The sequence below is a fragment of the Trichosurus vulpecula genome, chromosome 6 (genome assembly GCF_011100635.1).
Source record: "Trichosurus vulpecula isolate mTriVul1 chromosome 6, mTriVul1.pri, whole genome shotgun sequence".
In the NCBI taxonomy this organism is placed as follows: Eukaryota; Metazoa; Chordata; class Mammalia; order Diprotodontia; family Phalangeridae; genus Trichosurus; species Trichosurus vulpecula.
The window spans coordinates 33,546,069-33,567,334 of record NC_050578.1 but is presented as its reverse complement, the minus strand read 5'-3'; the positions used below and the strand labels follow the sequence as shown (position 1 = coordinate 33,567,334).

General features: G+C 37.7%; 1 protein-coding gene across 1 annotated transcript; it reads left to right on the top strand.

Annotated features, from left to right (window-relative positions):
- Nucleotides 1–1,167: 1,167 nt before the first annotated feature.
- Nucleotides 1,168–1,558, top strand: LOC118854163 (60S ribosomal protein L35-like). The gene has a single exon (XM_036764500.1). It carries the CDS (start codon nucleotides 1,168–1,170, stop codon nucleotides 1,537–1,539), a length of 372 nt encoding a protein of 123 aa, XP_036620395.1. The 3' UTR covers nucleotides 1,540–1,558.
- The last annotated feature ends 19,708 nt before the right edge of the window (nucleotides 1,559–21,266 follow it).

Sequence of the window (21,266 nt, the reverse complement as noted above, 5' to 3'; positions counted from 1 at the left end):
CTCTCTCTCTCTCTCTCTCTCTCTCTCTCTCTCTAACAGATAAGGAAAAGTAATTTTATTAGAATAGTTCTCACAGTGTGTTTTCTTACACAATACTCTTAGAAATATTTTTTTTGACACAAAGGAATAGCATGTTTAATGAAAATAGATAGAAAATGAATCTCAGAAGATAAAACTCAAGGAGAAATAATGAAATTATTTCATTGAAAGACTCTTTTAGGTGAGAGCTTATAAAAAATGTTGACCCAGAAGAAAAAAATGGGGGTGGGAAATTATACAAAGGGAAGGAAAAATGGTGATGATATTCTAAAAATGATAATTATGAAAAACAAAGATGATACAGGTTGTAAAGTTTGGGAAAATTATAAGTTAATAGGAAACTGTTTTATAAAAAATGATGATAAAGTGGAAATATTTTACATATTCCTTTAGGAGATTATAGGGAATATTTCAGAATGTGGTTGTTAGGGAGTCTTCCTACTCAGTATTCCTCAGATAAGCCTCAATAGAACTTTTTACAGCAAAATAACCAAAATTTTGTGATAGAAACTTTCTAAATCACTTCGATATAAAGGACAGCATTATAGGAAGAGATCATCACATATTGTCACATGATGGCCACAAAGGTCTTTGAATGTCACATGAAAGCAATTCCAACCATATAGAGAAATCAAGCAAGAAGCACTGTAAGACTCCACAAAATAGATAATGAATACACTGGAAAACTAAAAGGAGAAGTCCAAAGAAACTTCAGTAGGAAAGAAAAAGAATACAGAGAAAAATGATTAAACTCAACAATCTATATGTCCTTTATGTTTTACATTGGTATATCTAAACTTATTAAAGATATATGTGTGTATATGCATGTACATATTTTTCAGAGGATACAATATTAGAATTGTCAAAAAACAACTTCCAAAAAATATTAAATTTTAAAAAGATATGCAATCTATGTAGTTGGAAGGAATGATCTGGAGAACAGGTAAAGGTAATCAAATTTTAAAATGATCACTTCTCCCCACCCAAAAAAAATGAGCTTGAGGATTATCTTTAAGGAAATTATGGAAGAAAATTCTACATACTCAAAAAAAATTAAGGATAGTTAAAAAAAAATTCCAGCTTCCTCTTTCCCCTCGGAGGCGGTGGCGGCATGTGTGATCGGCAATCATGGCAAAAATCAAGGCCAGGGATCTTCGTGGGAAGAAGAAGGAGGAGCTCCTCAAACAGTTGGATGATTTAAAGGTGGAACTTTCCCAGTTGAGAGTGGCCAAGGTCACTGGAGGAGCTGCATCCAAGCTATCTAAGATCCGAGTTGTCCGAAAATCTATTGCCCGAGTCCTAACTGTCATCAACCAGACACAGAAAGAGAACCTCAGGAAATTCTATAAGGGCAAGAAATACAAGCCTCTGGACCTTAGGCCCAAGAAGACCCGTGCCATGTGCCGCAGGCTTAATAAGCACGAGGAAAGCCTGAAGACCAAAAAACAGCAGAGGAAGGAACAGCTGTACCCCCTTCGGAAATTTGCTGTTAAGGCATGATTTGTTAAGGTGCTCAATAAAAAGACAAATTATTATAAAAAAAAAATTCCAGAATTCCAAATGTGGTGGACTCCAATAACATTTCATTAGATATATTAATTTCAAGACAAAACTATGACATGTAAAAGATTTTGTATATTATAGATATGCAGGTATATATAGATGCATAAGCAAATAAATATACATATGCAGAAACATGCACATACAAACTATTTGCATTTACATACGTATATACATGTGTATATACATGTCATGATAGGAATATTATAAATAAAAATCCAAAAACCCTTTTCATAATGTTTATAGCAGTAAGGAAAAATTCATGACCTTAGAGAGGACCATGGGCATGCCTGAATGGTTTGGAATCATGAAGTTAAAGGAATTCTCTAGGTAGAAGGCAGAGGAAGTACAACATTTATTTAGACTCCAGAGGATCAGATTCAAGGACCAATGCCCCCAATTTGATATTGTGGCAATAATATTATAAAACTGATAAGCCCACCTCACTGTGGTAACAAGGAAATTATAACAAAATATTATAGCAAGGAACCAAGCCATACTTGTAACTTCCCCTGCTACGGCCTTCCTATATATAAAAGATCACTCAAGAATCCTAACTCTCCGAGCTCAGCACTCTCTCCTGCAGATCTGCTGCTTCCAAGTCCCTTGGTCTTTGCAACTCTGTCTTGTTCATCACTCTCCGCTCTGTGCTCTCTTGATGCTGGCTCTCTTCTTTTGAATCCTGCTGCTCCCAGTTCTGATGTTTCCAGTCCTGAGCTCTCTTTTAATACAGTCCTAGCCATCATCCAATTGACTAGAACTTGGCTCACATACCATTGGTTCTGGTCTTAGGAACTCCCTCTAGGGCTTCATGCCCACAGGGGCTTAGCACCCAGTAAGTAGGGGCTTTAGGCCTACTTACAAAGATATAACCACAGCTCTCCCACCTAGGTCCACCAGAGCCCTATGGAATGGGTGGGGAAGATCTTTGATAGGATTAATACTACAATATTTGACAAAAGAACTCTATTATAAACTCATATTTTCCTTTACTTCCATCTCTCTTTCAGAAGTATAAAAACATGAATGTCATCTTAGTTGGAATTTCTATTTTGGCTTCTTTATTTGGTTACTTATTTTAAATCATTAAATGTCTTCAAGAAATATTAATAAAGTCAATGTTTTACTTCATATCTATTTTCAATTTTTCAAGATTAACAGTTTCAAAAGATAGTTTGGTTTTATAATTTCAGGTAGTATTTTCTCAGTTTGCTCTTTTCCATTAATTTGATTTCATTTTAACCTTTTCTCTAGTCTAAGATAAATTAAGTATTATTAATTTATTAAACACTTACAATATACCAGTTGCTTTGCTAGCTGGGATATAAGGACATATAAAGACAAAGTTTCCCTCTAGGAGTTTATATTTTCATTGACAGAGAGAAGAAAATGTAAGTAAATAGGTATGCACATGCAGACACATGATACAATAAGAAATACAATATCATAGGATGCATACTGGCAGCTGGAGGACTTTAGAAAGATTTTGTATGGAAGGTGGCATTTCAGCAGAGTTTTAAAAAGAAACAAGGAATTCCAAGGGTGAGAGGTGAGGAGGGTGGTAAACTTGTTGTATCATAAGAATTGACCAATATAAATAATGCAAAGAAATATGGGGAATCTTATATGAACTAGTAGAGTGTAATAAAAATCTAAAATTTAAAGAAGAATAAACACTCTGCCTGTCTACACATGTTAATTAAAAAAAAACTAAAAAATGCATCAAAGAAAGAGGTCAAAATAAGACAAAGAAGGATACCAATTGTTTTTTTGTTATCTAGTTTAAATCAACACACATTTTTAAACAAAATAAGTGATGGAGTTTATGTTCCATGGATGATAAAGTTTTCATTTTAATTTTCTCTGTACTTGATTATTTATTTTGTTGACATTTAATTAGATTAGATTAAATTCATATATTTTTAAAAGGAATAGGATTGGACAAAAGTTTAAACAAACATACTATCTTACAACTCCTGATTTAAAGTGAATAATCCAAAACTCATCTTAATTGCATATTAGTTAAAAGTTAAATGATAAATAAAATAGAATAAAATTCTAGAAGGACTTGAACTAGATGACAGTCACGTACAGATCCAATCTACCCTAGTCATCCATGACTAAGGACTCTCACTGAAGGAATTACCCAGAAAGAAAGTTCATATAATGAACCATTATTTTACTGTGCAAATCAACTCTATGACTATTCAGATTTGTGAGTCAGTATTTTGTCATCTCAGATTTTTGTATAACTGGCACATACTTCTATACAGTGTTTAGTCCATTAGTATCCATAACTTTTTATTTGCTAAGGACACAAATTATTTCTCTTGCCCTCACTTTTGACATGAACGACCAGAAAAAATGAACAAATGAATGAATTATTATTACAATTTTCAAGTCTATCTGGAAGATTGGCGAGTAACCCCCTTCACAACCTGCACATGTCTGAATCACCCTGTACTTCTCACATGCTGCCCATACCACCTCCATTTTTAGGTATATTTTATTAGCACATCTTTCATCTAGTGTCTCGAATCATTACAGTGGTAATTGGTGGATTTCTCATTACAGAAAGTCTGCCCTTCATAAATATTATATGCTGCTATTATTGGCACACATTCTGTGTCTTTTTTTTAAGAAATAAGGACATACTGTAATTTCAAGTGATTCATTATTTATCTTTTTTCTGAGATTAATGAATAGAAATGCCACTTGTTCATTAAAAATAGAACAACAAAAATAATGTATCTACCCATTATCCTTTTGAATGAAGCTGGCCCATTAAGCTGAACAGCCAAGCAAAGCACCTGAAAGCACTTTTTGAAACTCTTTTTGAAAATACTCTATTAGAGTACAATTAGGCTGCCTCTGAAACTCATTCTCATCATTTTATTACTTTGAAGATTTTTATTTTTTACTTTGAGGAAGATGGATTAATTTATCACTTTTTTCACTGCTTTCTTCACTTACAACTGCTTCCTTCACTCTTTACATGGCAATATAGAATTGTAATACAAGTAAGTACAACAGGGGCAGCTAGGTGGCTCAGTGGATAGAGTTCCAGGCCTGAAGTCAGGAAAACTCATCTTCAGGAGTTCAAATCTTGCCTCAAACACTTACTACCTATGTTACCCTGGCAAGTAACTTCTTTATTTGCCTCAGTTTCTTCATCTGAAATATGATCTGGAGAAGCAAATGGCAAATGGCAGTATCTTTTCCAACAAAATCCCCCAATGGGGTCACAAAGAGCCAAACACAACTGAAACAAATGAACAACAACAACAAAGTACAACACAGTTACTGTTTGGGAATTACATACCCTTATTGTTGGAAGTGACCTCAGAGGCCAACTTATACAACACACATATGAACAAGCAACCCTCTACAACATAGCCAATAAGTGGTCATTTAGGCTTTTCAGAAAAGAAAGGCACCTATTATGGCATCTCACACCATCTATTATAGTTGATAAGAAGTTGGTCCAATAACTAGAATTTTCCAGAGATGGAGAAAGGAGTTTTAACCAGAACCTAGAAGTAGGCAGGTATTGCAAAAATGAGTTCTTTTATCTCTCCCTAAATAAGCCTTTCAGCATTTTTAGTGTAAATATAAAATAAAAAGGAAGAATAATTTTGCATAAGGGGTCAAACATATATATCCCTTCTTCAACAAGAAATCACTGAACATAAGCTCAGAATCTCTATATTTCTCATAAACTATCACAGACTTTTAGTAAGATTTAATTAAAATAGGCATCCACCAGATGACTTGCTTGCTCCCCCCCACTCCTTTTGGCTATACTAGATATGAATTCCTCCCCAACAGCCAGCCTCCTCTCTGCAATCTCTCCAGATGCAAAGTGCCCAGCATCACTACCAAAGGTTTCTGCCACCCCTCCAGCTGGCCTTGTATCCTGAAGTCTAAGGTGTTCCTCTGATTTTCCTATTATTTATCCCCAATTGAATTTGTTCTTAAAACACGAAATTGAAGGTGAGTTCAATTAAGTTTGCTCCAGATGAGTTTTGTGATATTGATCTCTGGAGATAATTATGACTGAGATAATTCATCCTATTCTATTGATCAACAAATATTCTTACTAACCAATGGTATTATTACTTGGCACAAGGTATCACATGCTGGGCTTTGAATCAGAAAGACCTAGAGTTGAATCCTGCATCTAACAGCTTTTAACTGTGTTACCACAGGCAAGTCACTCATCATCTTTGAGTACCTAATAAGGATGATATGAGGCTCAAATGAGAAATGCAAAGTACTATCCACTTTTTAACATATTACAAAAATGTCAGTTGTTATTATTTTTGTAGCTGTAATCATTTTCTGTGTATGTCAATATGACTCAATAGATTAATTTAAGACTTGCGTTCCTCTTTTACATATGAACTCATCTTCCTTTCTGCTTGGCAGTAGCTGGATATTCTCCTAATTTGCTATGGCACTGTCTCTATCGCATGGGATCTAAGACAAATTAAACACCCCCAGTTAAATGTAGTGTGTTATGGAAGTTTATGTTCAAAATTATGGTCAAGTCTTGCATATTAGGTTTTGCTCGTTGCTTAACTTGTTTAGTTTCTAGAGTTGGGCAGGATATCACATAGAAAATAAAGCTCAGGTCAGAGCCAAGATGGCAGCAGGATAACAGGGACTCACTTAGGCTCTCCCCCAAATCCCTCCAAACACCAGTAAAAATATCTTTGAACAAATTCTAGAGCTGTGGAACCCATAACATAGCACAGGGAAGCAGGTCTCTAGCCCAGGATGGCCAGGATGGTCTTTGGGAAGGGTCTATCCTATTGGGCTGGGAGTGGAGAGCAGCCCAGCATGTGCTGCACCAGGACAAACCAGACAGTGAGGAGATAGAGTGGAGCAAGTCTTAGGGCACTGAATCACTGAGCTGTGGCAGCTACCAGACTTCTCAACCCACAAATGCCAAAGACAAATTAGCAGGTCAGTGGGAAAAACTGCTGGATCAGGGTGAGAGGAATGCATGGCTGGCTCCAGCCCCTGGGGCAGTGAAGGTGGTGCAGTGGGGCTGCTCCTGGAGCTCCAGCTGCGGTTGTTTTCAGCCCCAGGACCACCTGGTGGGAGGAATCAAGCAGCAGATCAGAGTGGGAGTGCAGGGAGCACTTTGCTGGCACAGAGGCAGGGTTCTCTTGCTTTACCCTGCTTGAATCTGGCTCTCAATCCTCCTTGGCAGTTCTTGGGAGGAGAAGCACTGGTGTGGCAGAACTTGTCATGTAGAAGTACCTCTGAAAAGAGCAGCACAATGCCCTGAAGCTTGGGACAAAGCACTCCCCATTCTGAAGCCAGTCATACCCTGACAAAAATTTCAAGGGTCAAGTACTTGGCTGGGAACATGGCCAGACAGTGAAAGACACAAACTATTGAAGCTTTTTTTGGCAACAAGAAGATGAAAACATACAGCCAGAAGAAGTCCACACAGTCAAGGAGCCCACATGAAAAGCCTCCAAGAAAAATATGAATTGGTCTCAGGCCATGGAAGAGCTCAAAAAGGATTTGGAAAGACAAGTAAGGGAAGGAAAGCAAAACTTGGGAATAGAAATGAGAGTAATGCAAGAAAATCATGAAAAACAAGTCAATGACTTGCTAAAGGAGACCCAAAAAATACTGAAGAAAATAGACTAACTCAAACAATAAAAGAGCTCCAAAAAGCCAATGAGGAGAAGAATGCCTTGAAAAGCAGAATTAGCCAAATGGAAAAGGAGGTCCAAAAGACCATGGAAGAAAATACTACCTTAAAAATTCAAATGGAGCAAGTGGAAGTTGGTGACTCTATGAGAAATCAAGATATTATAAAACAGAAATGAAAGAATGAAAACATGGAAGACAATGTAAAATATCTCATTGGAAAAACCACTGACCTGGAAAATAGATCCAGGAGAGATAACTTAAAAATTATTGGACTATCTAAAAGCCATAAGCAAAAAAAGAGCTTAGACATCATCTGTCAAGAATTTATCAGGGAAAACTGCCCTGATATTCTAGAACCAGAGAACAAAATAGAAATTGAAAGAATCCACCAATCACCTCTTGAAAAAGACCCCAAGAAGAAAACTCTTAGGAATATTATAGCCAAATTCCCAAGCTCCCAGATCAAGGAGAAAATATTGCAAGCAGCCAGAAGGAAACAATTTGAGTATTGTGGAAACACAATCAGGATAACACAAGATCTAGCAGCTTCTACATTAACAGATCAAAGGGCTTGGAATATGATATTCTTGAGGTCAAAGGAGCTAAGATTAAAATCAAGAATCACCTACTCAGCAAAACTGAGTATAACACTCTAGGACAAAATACAGATTTTCAATAAAATAGAGGACTTCCAAGAATTCTGGTAAAAGAAAAGACCAGAGCTGAATAGAAAATGTGACTTTTAAATACAAGAATCAAGAGAAGTATGACAAGGTAAACAAGAAAGAGGAATGATAAGGGACTTACTAAGGTTGAACTGTTTTGGTTACATTCCTACATGGAAAGATGATATTTGTAATTCATGAAACCTTTCTTAGTATAAGGGTAACTGAAGGGACTATACACACATACACACATACATACATACATACATACATACATATATACTTATATACATACATATATATATAGACAAAGGGCACAGTGCAAGTTGAATATGAAAGGATGATATCTAAAATAAATAAATAAACACAATAAAGGGGTGAGAGAGAAATATATTGGGAAAAAGAGAAAGGGAGAGACAGAATGGGGTAAATTACCTCACACAAAAGAGGTAAGAAAAAGTAGTTCTACTAGAAGGGAAGAGGGGGCAGGTGAAAGGGAATGAATGAATCTTGCTCTCATCAGACTTGACTTAAGGGAGAAATAATATACACACTCAATTGGGTATCTTACCCTACAGGAAAGTAGGGGTGAAGGGGATAAGAGAGAGGGGATGATAGAAGGGAGGGCAGAGTAGAGAAAGATGTAATCAAAAGCAAACACTTTTGAAAAGGGCCAGGTCAAGGGGATAAAATTGAATAAAGGGGGACAGGATAGGATCGAGGGAAATATGGTTAGTCTTTCAGAACATGATGGTTATGGAGTTGTTTTGCATAATGATCCAGGTGTGGCCTATGTTGAATTGCTTGCCTTCTCAAGGAGGGTAAATGGGGAGGGAAGAAGGGAGAAAATTTGGAACTCAAAGTTTTAAAAACAAATGCTCAAAAAAAGCTGTTTTTACATGCAGCTGGGAAATAAGTTACACAAGCAATGGGGTATAGAAATCTATCTTGCCCTACAAGAAAGTAAGGGGAAAGGAGATGGGGTGAGTGGGGTGACAGAAGGGAGGGCATACTGGGGAAAAGGGCAATCAGAATATATGCCATCTTACTTAGGGTGGGGAGAGGGTAGAAATGGGGAAAAAATTTGTAACTCCAAATCCTGTGGACATCAATGTTGAAAACTAAAAGATATATATATATATATATATATATATATATATATATATATATTTAAAAAGAAATATAAAGAGAAAAAGAAAAGAAAAGAAAGTTCAATGGAATAAGAAATTCTGGTTGAGAAAACTTTAGTAAAGCAGAACAGCACCTGCCCCAAAACCCATAGCTTGGAAGAGTTGCCTGAGAACCTGAATACCTTGAACAAAGTCACAGGTTTAGTATATTTTAGAGGTAAAGAAGTTGGGTAGTTTATCAGCATGGGTTCCTGAAGAATGCAGAGAGAATCTCACCCAACACCAGAGGTGGATTTGGATGTCATTTAACCTGAGGAGACAAACAAAAGAGAAAAGATTTATTAGATAAAAAATTGCAGAAAGAAGCTTCAGGCTCCTCAGGGAATTGTATTTGGTTAGTTAGCTATAAACCAGTGCAGGATTTAGGTTAAACCAACAATCAACTACATTTTGAATGTTTACATGAACCCATGAGGGTGTGGTTCTGCCATACAAACGAAACTGATTACTGGTCCTGACTTCCATTCCCATCATGAAAGATTCATCTGTTTCATCATCAGCTTGCTGAATAAGACTCTAAAATCTAGCTACTTGCTTTATTGTTCTTACCCAATGGTCAGCTGGAAAGCCCATCCCAGACAAAAAAAAACCCAGGTTTCCACATTAGTCATGCCATATGTTGCCAAAATGCTATCTTTTCTTCCAGACGGTTTAAATTCTAATAGTAACTAATGCTTCAAAAGTTCATAACATTTATATAATAGATAAGTCTGCTAGTGTCTTTTTGTAACTTCTGGAGAATTTATTTGTTTTGAGACTATTTTATTTGACAAAATAGACAGAGAACTGGACATAGAGGCAGTAGGGTTTGAATTCAAATGTAGGCTTAGACATTTAGTGACTGTGCAACCATGTGCAATTTACTTAACCTGCTGGTCCGAGTTTCCTCTACTGTAAAATGGAGATCATAATAGCACTTATCTTTGACTGTTGTTGGGTGGAACAAATGGGGATACTATTTCTAATGTATTTTGTAAGCCCAGCTAGATGTCACAGTGAGTAGAGCACCAGCCCTGGAGTCAGGAGTACCTCAGTTCAAATCCGGCCTCAGACACTTGACACACTGACTAGCTCTGTGACCTTGGGCAAGTCACTTAACCCCAATTATCTTGCCTTCCCCCTTCCAAAATAAAACAAATAAAGTATTTTGTAAACCTTAAAATGCTATTTAAATGATATCATTGTTACTATTAATTACTAATAAAATCTGGGACGTTGGATGGTTTTGAGAGCTTTTAATGTCATCAGAACAATTTTCTAAAAGCCTCGTATTAGAGCTGTGAGTTCTAACACTCAATGTTACTGCTTCTGCAGAAGTTTCACAGCTTTAATAATCCCTGAATTCACCCCATCATGACATTTACTAGCACAGATTTGTCTTACCAAAGGGTCCATGGGTGCCAAATGAAGTTAGGTGAAAATATAATAGAGAACAGTAAAATTTCTATTAAGCAATGAGTACTTGCCTATTTTCCTCCCTTTGGCTTCTGAACAATCCTCCTAGGATTAGGAATCTATTGTGTCATTGAATAAGAACCAGGGTTGATATAATTTAGTCCTTATATAAGATACAAATCAAAACTATATTTTAAAAAATAAACTGCTAAAATGAAACCTTTCAATACATTTGTGGTGGCTACATAATTGGATGTGTAGAATTTCTCTGTTTCTGATTTACTTTATTCATGCCTTTTCAATGAGATTTTAAGATCTTTTCACCAAAATAGAATTCTGCTTTAAATAAAATTTCATTCATTCATTAAATACATTTTTGAGGTTAATTTAATCAGTGTTAACTAGCTGAATTCAAGTTCATTGATAAGTGATTATGAGAATAAGTGATTATGTTTAGAACTTTGTACTGTCATCACTGTCTGGGGCAGGGGATGTAGTTCAGAACACAAAATAGCATGTATTAAACAATAAGGGACAAATTTTAAAAGAACGTTTCAAGGACAAGGTAAAACAGTAAAGAAAAAAGTGAATACTTAATTTGGGGGAGGGAAGATTATAGGTTTAGTGAAGTGCCCACAGTAGAGTCAACCACAGAGGACTTTCTGAAGGAGATATATTCTAAGTTATTGCCAGCTCATAGTAATTTATTAAATAATTCTAGTCACCAGAACAGTTAATGAACCTTCATGGATGACCACCCATTTCAGAATAAGTTAAAATATTAGAAGAATTAACTTCAATATTATGTCAGGATTGCATAATTGCTGAAATGGGCACACCAAACCTGATAGGGAAGCATAGTCTCATTGAGGACCAAGTTATCATCAACAAGTCTTTGAGCGTAATTCTATTCCTAAGACAACAAGCAGTTAATAGCAAAGCCCAATGCATAACACTTTGTCTAGACAACACTGGAGAACACAAACACAGAATCACCCAGTTGGCCAGATTGTGCCAAGATGTATTATTATACCATAATTAGATTTTATTTAGTCTTCTTGCTCTAAATCTAGTTACCAAAACCATCTCTGCGGATACAGTATATGAGCTAGTTTAGCATTAATAGCCAAAAGTATCTGAGGTATCCTGCTTTTATCTGCTTCCTACATAAAGGTTTAAAGTAGTAAAAAGAGAGGTGTCCTCATTAAGGCTATTGGCTAGTCAGCATACCCTGGGATCTCCAGGGTCAAATACCTTGCCACTCTGACTGCATTAACAGACTTAACCTTGATTGAACTCAATTATTAAAGAAGAACTAAGGAGAGAGTTAAGGAAAAGCTAAGAAAATAGTCAAGGAGTTGAAAAAAATCATTGCCAATGACTTAAAATACTGGGTTGTTTTGTTTTTGTTTAAAATATTGAGAAGAACTACATAATTCTATAGAGAAGTATTATTTATTTAAAATAGAGAATTATGCATTTTGCATGATGATATTTTCTAGAGATGAGAATCCAGTTGAACAGAGTTGTTAAGGAAGATTACTCTTTAAATGTGTTTTGGCAAATGAATGACACCCATGATTATTTGAGCACTATAGGGAAGTAATCAAAAGAGAGTTATGCATTGGTCATCAGTGATAACTGTGGAGTAAGAATGAGAGATGTATGAACATAACAAAGGAGGCTGAGAAAAGAGAATATTAAAGGAGTAGATTTGATTCGGGGTGGGTGGTAGGGTGAAGAGAATCAGGTGAGGGAGCCTGATGTGAAAGCAGGGATCTGAAGGTTTTTTCTGCATATTAATATTTTTTCTTAAGGTAGAGTGTGATTTTAAACATTTTGGGGAGCAGAGCCAAAATGGCAGAGAAAAGGCACGGATTCTCCTGAGCTCTCCCCAAACTGCTCTGAACACCTCTAAATAATGCCCTAAAACAAATTCTGTAGTAACAAAACCTCAAGAAGTATAGGATGAAACAGTTTTCCAGCCCAAAAACATTTAGAAGGTCAGCAGGAAAGGTCTTTCATACTGGGAGTGGAGCTAGAACAATCCAGTGGAAGCTCTGCCAGCACAGACCAAGCCAGAGCAAACCAAGATCAGGCTTTTGGAGCAACTGAATCAGCAACAGCAGCTGCTGCTTTTGGAGCTCTCAGCCCAGCAAGGGGGTTGAACAAATAGTCAGAAGAAGATTACAGAGTTCCTTATGCTGGAACTGTGGGCAGGAATCTTTTGCTTTATCCATTCTCAGATCAGGGTCACAGGCCTGGGTGGCAGTCACAGGGCAAGGAGGAGCACTAGCACACCAGAGCTTGTAACCCCAGAGGAGTAGGTACCCTCATCAAAGTTCCAGGGCAGAAAAGAGTCCTTGTGGTTTCTCACAGACAGAGTACAGGACAGGAGAGTAGTGAACACACCTCTCCTCAGATCATACCACCTGTGAAGAAATGAGAACTTACAGGTCTCTAGAAAGCATCTCTGAAAAGAACTGCACAAAATCCCTGAATGTTGCTTGGGACCATGTGACCTCCACCCTGGAAGCAGAGTCACACTTTGGCAAAAAATTAAAAATAAAGAAATAGGCTAGATAAAAATGAGCACACAACAGGAAAAAAAAATGTGAATACAGAAAATTACTATGGTGGCAAGTAAGATTAAAATATACACTCAAAAGAAGACAACTAAGTCAAAACTCCTATATCCAAAGCCTCAAAGAAAAAGACGAATTGTTTTGAAGACATGGAAGTATTCAAAAATGATTTTAAAAAATCAAGTGATGGGGGTAGAAGAAAAACTGGAAGAGAAGTGAGAGTGGTGAAAGAAAATCGTGAATAAAGATTCACCCGCTTAGTAAAAGAAGCATAAAAATACTGAAGAAAATAACATCTTAAGAAAAGAATTGGCTAAATAGGAAAGGAGGTATAAAAATCCAATTTGAAGGATGTCTTGAAAATCACAATGGCGGGGGGGGGGGGGTAGCCAAGATGGTGGCTGTAAAGCAGGGACTTGCGTGAGCTCCCCTCCAAGGTCCCTCCAAAAACCTATAAAAAATAGCTCTGAACAAATTCTAGAGCTGCAGAACCAACAGAATAGCAGAGGGAAGCAGGGCTCCAGCCCACGACAGCCTGGATGGTTGCTGGGTAAGGTCTATCCCACCGAGCTGGAAGCGGGGCAGAACATAGCAGAGGCCAGTGTGGGCCTCGCCCGGACCAACCAGACCAGGAGCCAGGAGGAACAGGCCCTAGTGCGCTGAATCAATGATCTGTGGCAGGTACCAGATTTCTCAACCCACAAACACCAAAGACAACAGAAAAGGTGAGTGGGAAAAGTTGCTGGGACAGAGTGAAAGGAGTTCCTGGTTCAGCCACTGCCCCGGGGACAGCAGAGGTGGTTCAGCTCTGAGGACAGAATTACAGCTGCAGTTGCTTCTGGCCCCAGGCCTACTTGGTGGGAGGAATTAAGTGGTGGATCAGAGTGGGAGTGCAGACCTTGCTTAAGATCTGAGTCGTGGTCTGGGTTGGTAGTTCTTGGGGGAGGAGGAGCACTGGTGTGGCAGAGCTTGCTGTGTAGAAATAGCTCTGAAAACAACAGCACAACCCTTCAAGCTTGGGACAAAGTACTCTCTACTCTACAAGGAGTCATACCCCGTCAAAAAACTCAAGGGTCAAGTAGTTGTCTGGGAACATGGCCAGGCAGTGAAAATGGACTCAGATTCAGACTCAGAATCTTTCTTTCATGACAAAGCAGACCAAAACATGCAGCCAGAAGAAATCAACAAAGTCAAAGAGCCTACATCAAAAGCCTCCAAGAAAAACGTGAACTGGTCCCAGGTCATGAAAGAGCTCAAAAAAGATTTGGAAAAGCAAGTTAGAGAAGTAGAGGAAAAATTGGGAAGTGAAATGATAATGATGTGAGAAAAACATGAAAAACAAATCAATGACTTGCTAAAGGAGACCCAAAAAAATACTGAAGAAAATAACACCTTAAGAAATAGACTAACCCAACTGGCAAAAGAGCTCCAAAAAGCCAATGAGGAGAAGAATGCCTTATAGGTCAGAATAAGCCAAAAGGAAAAGGAGGTCCAAAAGACCATGGAAGAAAATACTCCCTTAAAAATTAGACTGGAGCAAGTGGAAGCTAGTGACTAGATGAGAAATCAAGATATTATAAAACAGAACCAAAGGGAGCCAAGATGGTGGCTGCTAAGCAGGGACTAGAGTGAGCTCCGTACCGAGCCCCTCCAAAAAACTATAAAAAATGGCTCTGAACCAATTCTAAAACGGCAGAACCCACAGAACAGCAGAGGAAAGCAGGGCTCCAGCCCAGGACAGCCTGGATGGTCTCTGGGTGAGGTCTATCCCACACGGAGCTTGGAGCTGGGAGCTGGGAACGGAGTGGAGCAGAGCCCAGACTGAGCGGTGTGGAATATCCAGACCAGAAGCTGGGCGGAGGGGGCCCTAGCGCCCTGGTTCAGTGAGCTTCGGCAGTTACCAGACCCCTCGACCCACAAATACCAAAGACTGTGGAGAAGGTTAGTGGGAAAAGCTGCGGGAGTAGAAGGAGTTCTCGGTTCAGCTTCCAGTCCCGGGGGCAGCGGAGGTGGGGCAGCTACAGCTGTTGTTACTTCCGGCTCCAGGCCCACCTGGTGGGAGGAATTAAGTGGCGGATCAGAGCAGGGGTGCACAGCCTGCCGAAGATCTAAGCCCAGTTCAGGCTGGGGGTTGGGGAAGGAGCAGTGCTGGTGTGGCAGAGCGGGCACCTCCCCCCCCCCAAACGTGGAACATAGAACTCTGTAGTCTACAAGCACTCATACCCCACTGAAAAACTCAAAGGTCAAGTTAGTTGGCTGGGAATGTGGCCAGGCAGCAAAAACGCACCGAGATTCAGTCTCAGACTTTGCATTCTTTCTTTGCTGACAAAGAAGACCAAAACATACAGCCTAAAGAAGTCAATAAAGTGCAAGAGCCTACACCAAAAGCCTCCAAGAAAAACATGAACTGGTCCCAGGCAATGGAAGAGCTCAAAAAGGATTTGGAAAAGCAACTTAGAGAAGTAGAGGAAAAATTGGGAAGAGAAATGAGAAGGATGCGAGAAAACCGTGAAAAACAAGTCAATGACTTGCTAAAGGAGACCCAAAAAAATACTGAAAAATACACTGAAGAAAACAACACCTTAAAAAACAGACTAACTCAAATGGCAAAAGAGCTCCAAAAAGCCAATGAGGAGAAGAATGCCTTGAAAGGCAGAATTATCCAAATGGAAAAGGAGGTCCAAAAGACCACTGAAGAAAATATTACTTTAAAAATTAGATTGGAGCAAGTGGAAGCTAGTGACTTGATGAGAAATCAGGATATTATAAAACAGAACCAAAGGAATGAAAAAATGGAAGACAATGTGAAATATCTCCTTGGAAAAACCACTGACCTGGAAAATAGATCCAGGAGAGATAATTTAAAAATTATTGGACTACCTGAAAGCCATGATCAAAAAAAGAGCCTAGATACCATCTTTCAAGAAATTATCAAGGAGAATTGCCCTGATATTCTAGAGCCACAGGGCAAAATAGAAATTGAAAGAATCCATCGATCGTCTCCTCAAATAGATCCCCAAAAGAAATCTTCTAGGAATATTGTCGCCAAATTCCAGAGCTCCCAGATCAAGGAGAAAATACTGCAAGCAGCCAGAAAGAAACAATTTGAGTACTGTGGAAACATAATCAGAATAATCCAAGATCTGGCAGCTCCTACATTAAGAGATCGAAGGGCTTGGAATGCAATATTCTGGAGGTCAATGGAGCTAGGATTAAAACCTACAATCACCTACCCAGGAAAACTGAGTATCATGTTCCAAGGCAAAATATGGATTTTCAATAAAATAAAGGACTTTCAAGCTTTCTCAGTGAAAAGACCAGAACTGAATAGAAAATTTGACTTTCAAACACAAGAATCAAGAGAAGCATGAAAAGGTAATCAAGAAACAGAAATTGCAAGGGACTTACTAAAGTTGAATAGTTTTGTTTACATTCCTACATGGAAAGATGATGTGTATGATTCATGAGACCTCAGTATTAGGGTAGCTGAAGGGAATATGCATATATATGTATATATATATATATATATGTTTATGTATATATATATATATATAAGTGAATGTGTATGTATGTATATATCTATGTGTATATGTATGTATGTGTATGTATGTATATATATGTGTATATATATATATATATGTAAAAGAGAGAGAGTAGACACAGGGTGAGTTGAAGATGAAGGGAAGAGATCTAAAAGAAATGAAATTAAGTGATGAGAGAGCAACATACTGAGAGAGGGAGATAGGGAAAGATAGAATGGGGTGGATTATCTCGCATAAAGGTGGCAAGAGGAAGCAGCTCTGTGGGAGGAGGGGAGAGGGCCGGTGAGGGGGGAATGAGTGAACCTTGCTCTCATCAGATTTGGCCTGAAGAGGGAATACCATACATACTCAGTTGGGTATATTATCCCACAGGAAAGAAGAGGGAGGAAGATAAAAATAAAATAAAAGGGGGGGATGATGGAGGGGAGGGCAGATGGGGGTGGGGGTAATCAAAACAAACACTTTGGAAAGGGGACAGGGTCAAGGGAGAAAATTCAATAAAGCGGGATGGGTTGGGAAGGAGCAAAATGTAGTTAGCCTTTCACAACATGGGTATTGTGGAAGGGTTATACATAATGATACATGTGTGGCCTAGGTTGAATTGCTAGACTTCTTAAGGAGGGTGGGTGGGAAGGGAAGAGGGGAGAGAATTTGGAACTCAAAGTGTTAAAAGCAGATGTTCAAAAAAAAAGTTTTTGCATGCAACTAAAAAAATAAGATACACAGGCAATGGGGCATAGAAATTTATCTTGCCCTACAAGAAAGGAAGGGAAAAGGGGATGAGAGGGGAGGAGGGTGATAGAGGGGAGGGCTGACTGGGGAACAGGGCAACCAGAATATATGCCATCTTGGAGTGGGGGGGAGGGTAGAAATGGGGAGAAAATTTGTAATCCAAACTGTTGTGAAAATCAATGTTGAAAACCAAATATGTTAAATAAATAAATTTAAATTAAAAAAAATTAAAACAAAATAAAATAAAATAAGAAAATTCAGATGAGAAAAAAAAAACAGAACTAAAGGAATTAAAAAATGGAAGACAATGTCAAATATCTCATTGGAAAAACACTGACCTGGAAAATAGATCCAGGAGAGATAATTTAAAAATTATTGGACTGCCTGAAGGCCATGATCAAAGAAAGAGCCTAGATATCTTCTTTCAAGAAATTATCAAGGAGAACTGCCCTGATATTCTAGAGGCAGAGGGTAAAATAAAAATTGAATAAATCCACTGATTGCCTCCTGAAAAAGATCCCAAAAAGAAAACTCCTAGGAATATTGTTGCCAAATTCCAGAGCTCCCAGATCAAGGAGAAAATACTGCAAGAAACCAGAAAGAAACAATTTGAGTATTGTGGAAACACAATCAGAATAACACAAGGTCTATCAGCTTCTACATTAAGGGATCAAAGGGCTTGGAATATGATATTCTGGAGGTCAATGGAGCTAGGATTACAACAAAGAATTACCTACCCAGCAAAACTGAGTATCATGCTCTGAGGCAAAATATGGAGTTTCAATAAATAGAGGACTTTCAAAATTTCTCAGTGAAAAGACCAAAGATGAATAGAATATTTCATTTTCAAACACAAGAATCAAGAAAAGCATGGAAAGGTAATCAAGACAGAGAAATCATAAGGGACTTACTAAAATTGAACTGTTTTGTTTACAATCCTACAAGGAAAGATAATATATATAATTCATAAGAACTCAGTGTTAGGGTAGATGAAGGGAATATACATATATACATACATACATACATACATACATACATACATACATACATATATATATATATATAGACAGAGGGCATTGGGTGAGTTGAATATGAAGGGATGATATCTAAGAAAAGTAAAATCAAATTAAGGGATGAGAGAGCAATATATTGAGAGAGGGAGAAAGGGGGAGAGATAGAGTGGGGTAAATTATCTTGCATAAAAGTGGCAAGAAAAAGCAGTTCTGTTGGGAGGGAAGAGGGGGCAAGTGAGGGGGAGTGAGTGAATCTTGCTCTCACTGGATTTGACCTGAGGAGGGAATTACATACACACTCAATTGGGTATCTTACCCCACAGGAAAGAAGGAGGAAGGAGATAAAAAGGGGGAATGATGGAAAGGAGGGAAGATGGGGGCGGAGGTAATCAAAAGCAAACACTTTCGAAAAGGGACATGGCCAAGGGAGAAAATTGGATAAAGGGGGATAGGATAGGAAGGAGCAAAATATAGTTGGTCTTTCACAACATGAGTATTGTGGAAGGATTTTGCATAATGATACACATGTGGGCTATGTTGAATTGCTTGCCTTCTTAGGGAGGGTGGGTGGGGAGGGAAAAGGGGAGTGAATTTGGAACTCAAAGTGTTAAAAGCAGATGTTCAAAAAAAAGTTTTTGCATGCAACTAGGAAATAAGATATACCAGCAATGGGGCATAAACATCTATCTTGTCCTACAAGAAAGTAAGTGAAAAGGCGATGGGGGTGGCAGTGGGGTGACAGAAGGGAGGGTTGACTGGGGAAAGGGGCAATCAGAATATATGCCATCCTGGAGTGGGGTGGAGGGTAGAAATGGGGAGGAAATTTGTATTTCAAACTCTTGTGAAAATTAATGCTTAAAACTAAAAATATTAAATAAATAGAGAATGATTCAAAAAAAGAAAGAAAATCACAATTGGCCATATGGCAAAAGATAAATAAAAATTTCAATAAGAGAATAACTCCTTAAAAAGCAGAATTGGCCAAATGGAAAAGAGGAATAAAAATTCACCAAAGAAAAGAACTCCTTAAAAAGTAGAACTCCCAAATTGAAAAGGAAGTACAAAAGAAAATAATTCCTTAAAAAATAAAATTGGAGAAGTGGAAGCTAATGATTCTATGAGATATCAAGAAACAATAAAATAAAATCAAAAGACTGAAAGAATTGTTATGGAAAATAAATCGAGGAGAGATAATTTTAAAATTATTGTACTTCCAGAAAAGTTTGATTGAAAAGAACCTAGATGTCATCTTTCAGGAAATTATTAAGGAAAACTGCCCTGATATTTTAGAACCAGAGGGTAAAATAGAAATTGACAGAATGCAACAATCACTTTCTGAAGGAGTTCCCAAAATGTGAACTCCCACAAATAATATAGTCAAAGTCGAGAGCTCCCAGATTGAAGAGAAAATGTCACAAGCATTGAGAAAGAAACAATTTAAATATCATGGAGCAAATTCAGGATAACACAAGATTTAGCAGATTTTACATTAAAGGACCAGAGTTCTTGAAATATGATATTCTAGAGGGCAAAGGTGCTAGGATTACAACCAAGAATCACCTACCCATCAAAACTGAGTATAATCCTTCAGAGGGGAAATGCATTTTCAATGAAATAGAGGACTTTCAAGCATTCCTGATGAAAAGACCAGAAATGAATAAGAAATTTTACTTTCAAGTACAAGACTCAAGAGAAGTATGTAAAGGTAAACAGTAAAGGTAAATCATAAATGGACTTAAGAAGGTTAAACTATTTATATTCCTACATAGGAAGATAATACTTGTAACTCAAGAAGTTTCTCAGGATTAAGGCAATTAGAAGGAGTATATATAGACAGAGGGTACAGGTTTGAGTTGAATATGATATGATGAGGTCTAAAGAAAATAAAATCAAGAAGTGAGAAAGAGGAATGCACTGGGAGAAAGGGAAAGTGAGAGGTGGAATGGGGTAAATTATCTCACATAAAATAGGCAAGGAAGGGCTTTTAGAGTGGATGGGAAAACAGAGGAATTAACAGGAATGGTTCTACTTTACTGTCATTGGAATTGACTCAGAGGGAATAATATACACACTTCATCCAGTATAGAAATCCATCTTACTGTATAGGAAAGTAGGAGGAAAAGGGGATAAGAGATAGTAGATTTGCAGTTTCATGTGCGATCTTTTTTTTTTTTTCATTTTATTATGTTATGGAAATGGTTGTTTTATTCCATTAACTGAAAATAAAATAAAAAGAAGGGGGTGCTCACAGAACGGAGGGCAGAGTGGGGGGAGGTGGTAGTCAGAAGTAAAATGTTTTTGAGGAGGGACTGGTTGAAAAGAGAGAGAGGAGAGAATAGATTAAATGATGGGAGAAATAGGATGGGGGGGAAATATAGTTAGCAACTGTAAGTGTGAAAAAAAACTTTTGAAGCAAATTCCTCTTATAAAGGTCTCGTTTCTCACACACACACACACACACATATAATTCTTTTCCTCTACACAAAAAAAACTTTTTTCTGCTTGTTTCTTCAATAAAATCTTCATGCAAAGTGCTTTAAAGGGATAGCACATCTAATTCTTTGAAAAAAATCTCAAAGCATAAAAAATTAAAGGTCAGACCTCAAATTGGCTCCTGTATATCCCACTCTCTACATAGCATCATCTGAAATACTCTGAAATATTCAAATTAATCTGTGATCTCATCAATTCAGAATTCTCCTATCACAACCCATCCATGATTGTCTATCCTATAGATTCTCATCAGTATCCTAAAATTTCACCAAGAGCATCCACCCAACATGTTAGAGGTCTTCCTTGCTTTATCTGGAAATCAAAGAGTTCCACTGTATTATCTGTCATTCTCTCTCTCCCTCTCTCTCTCTCTCTCTCT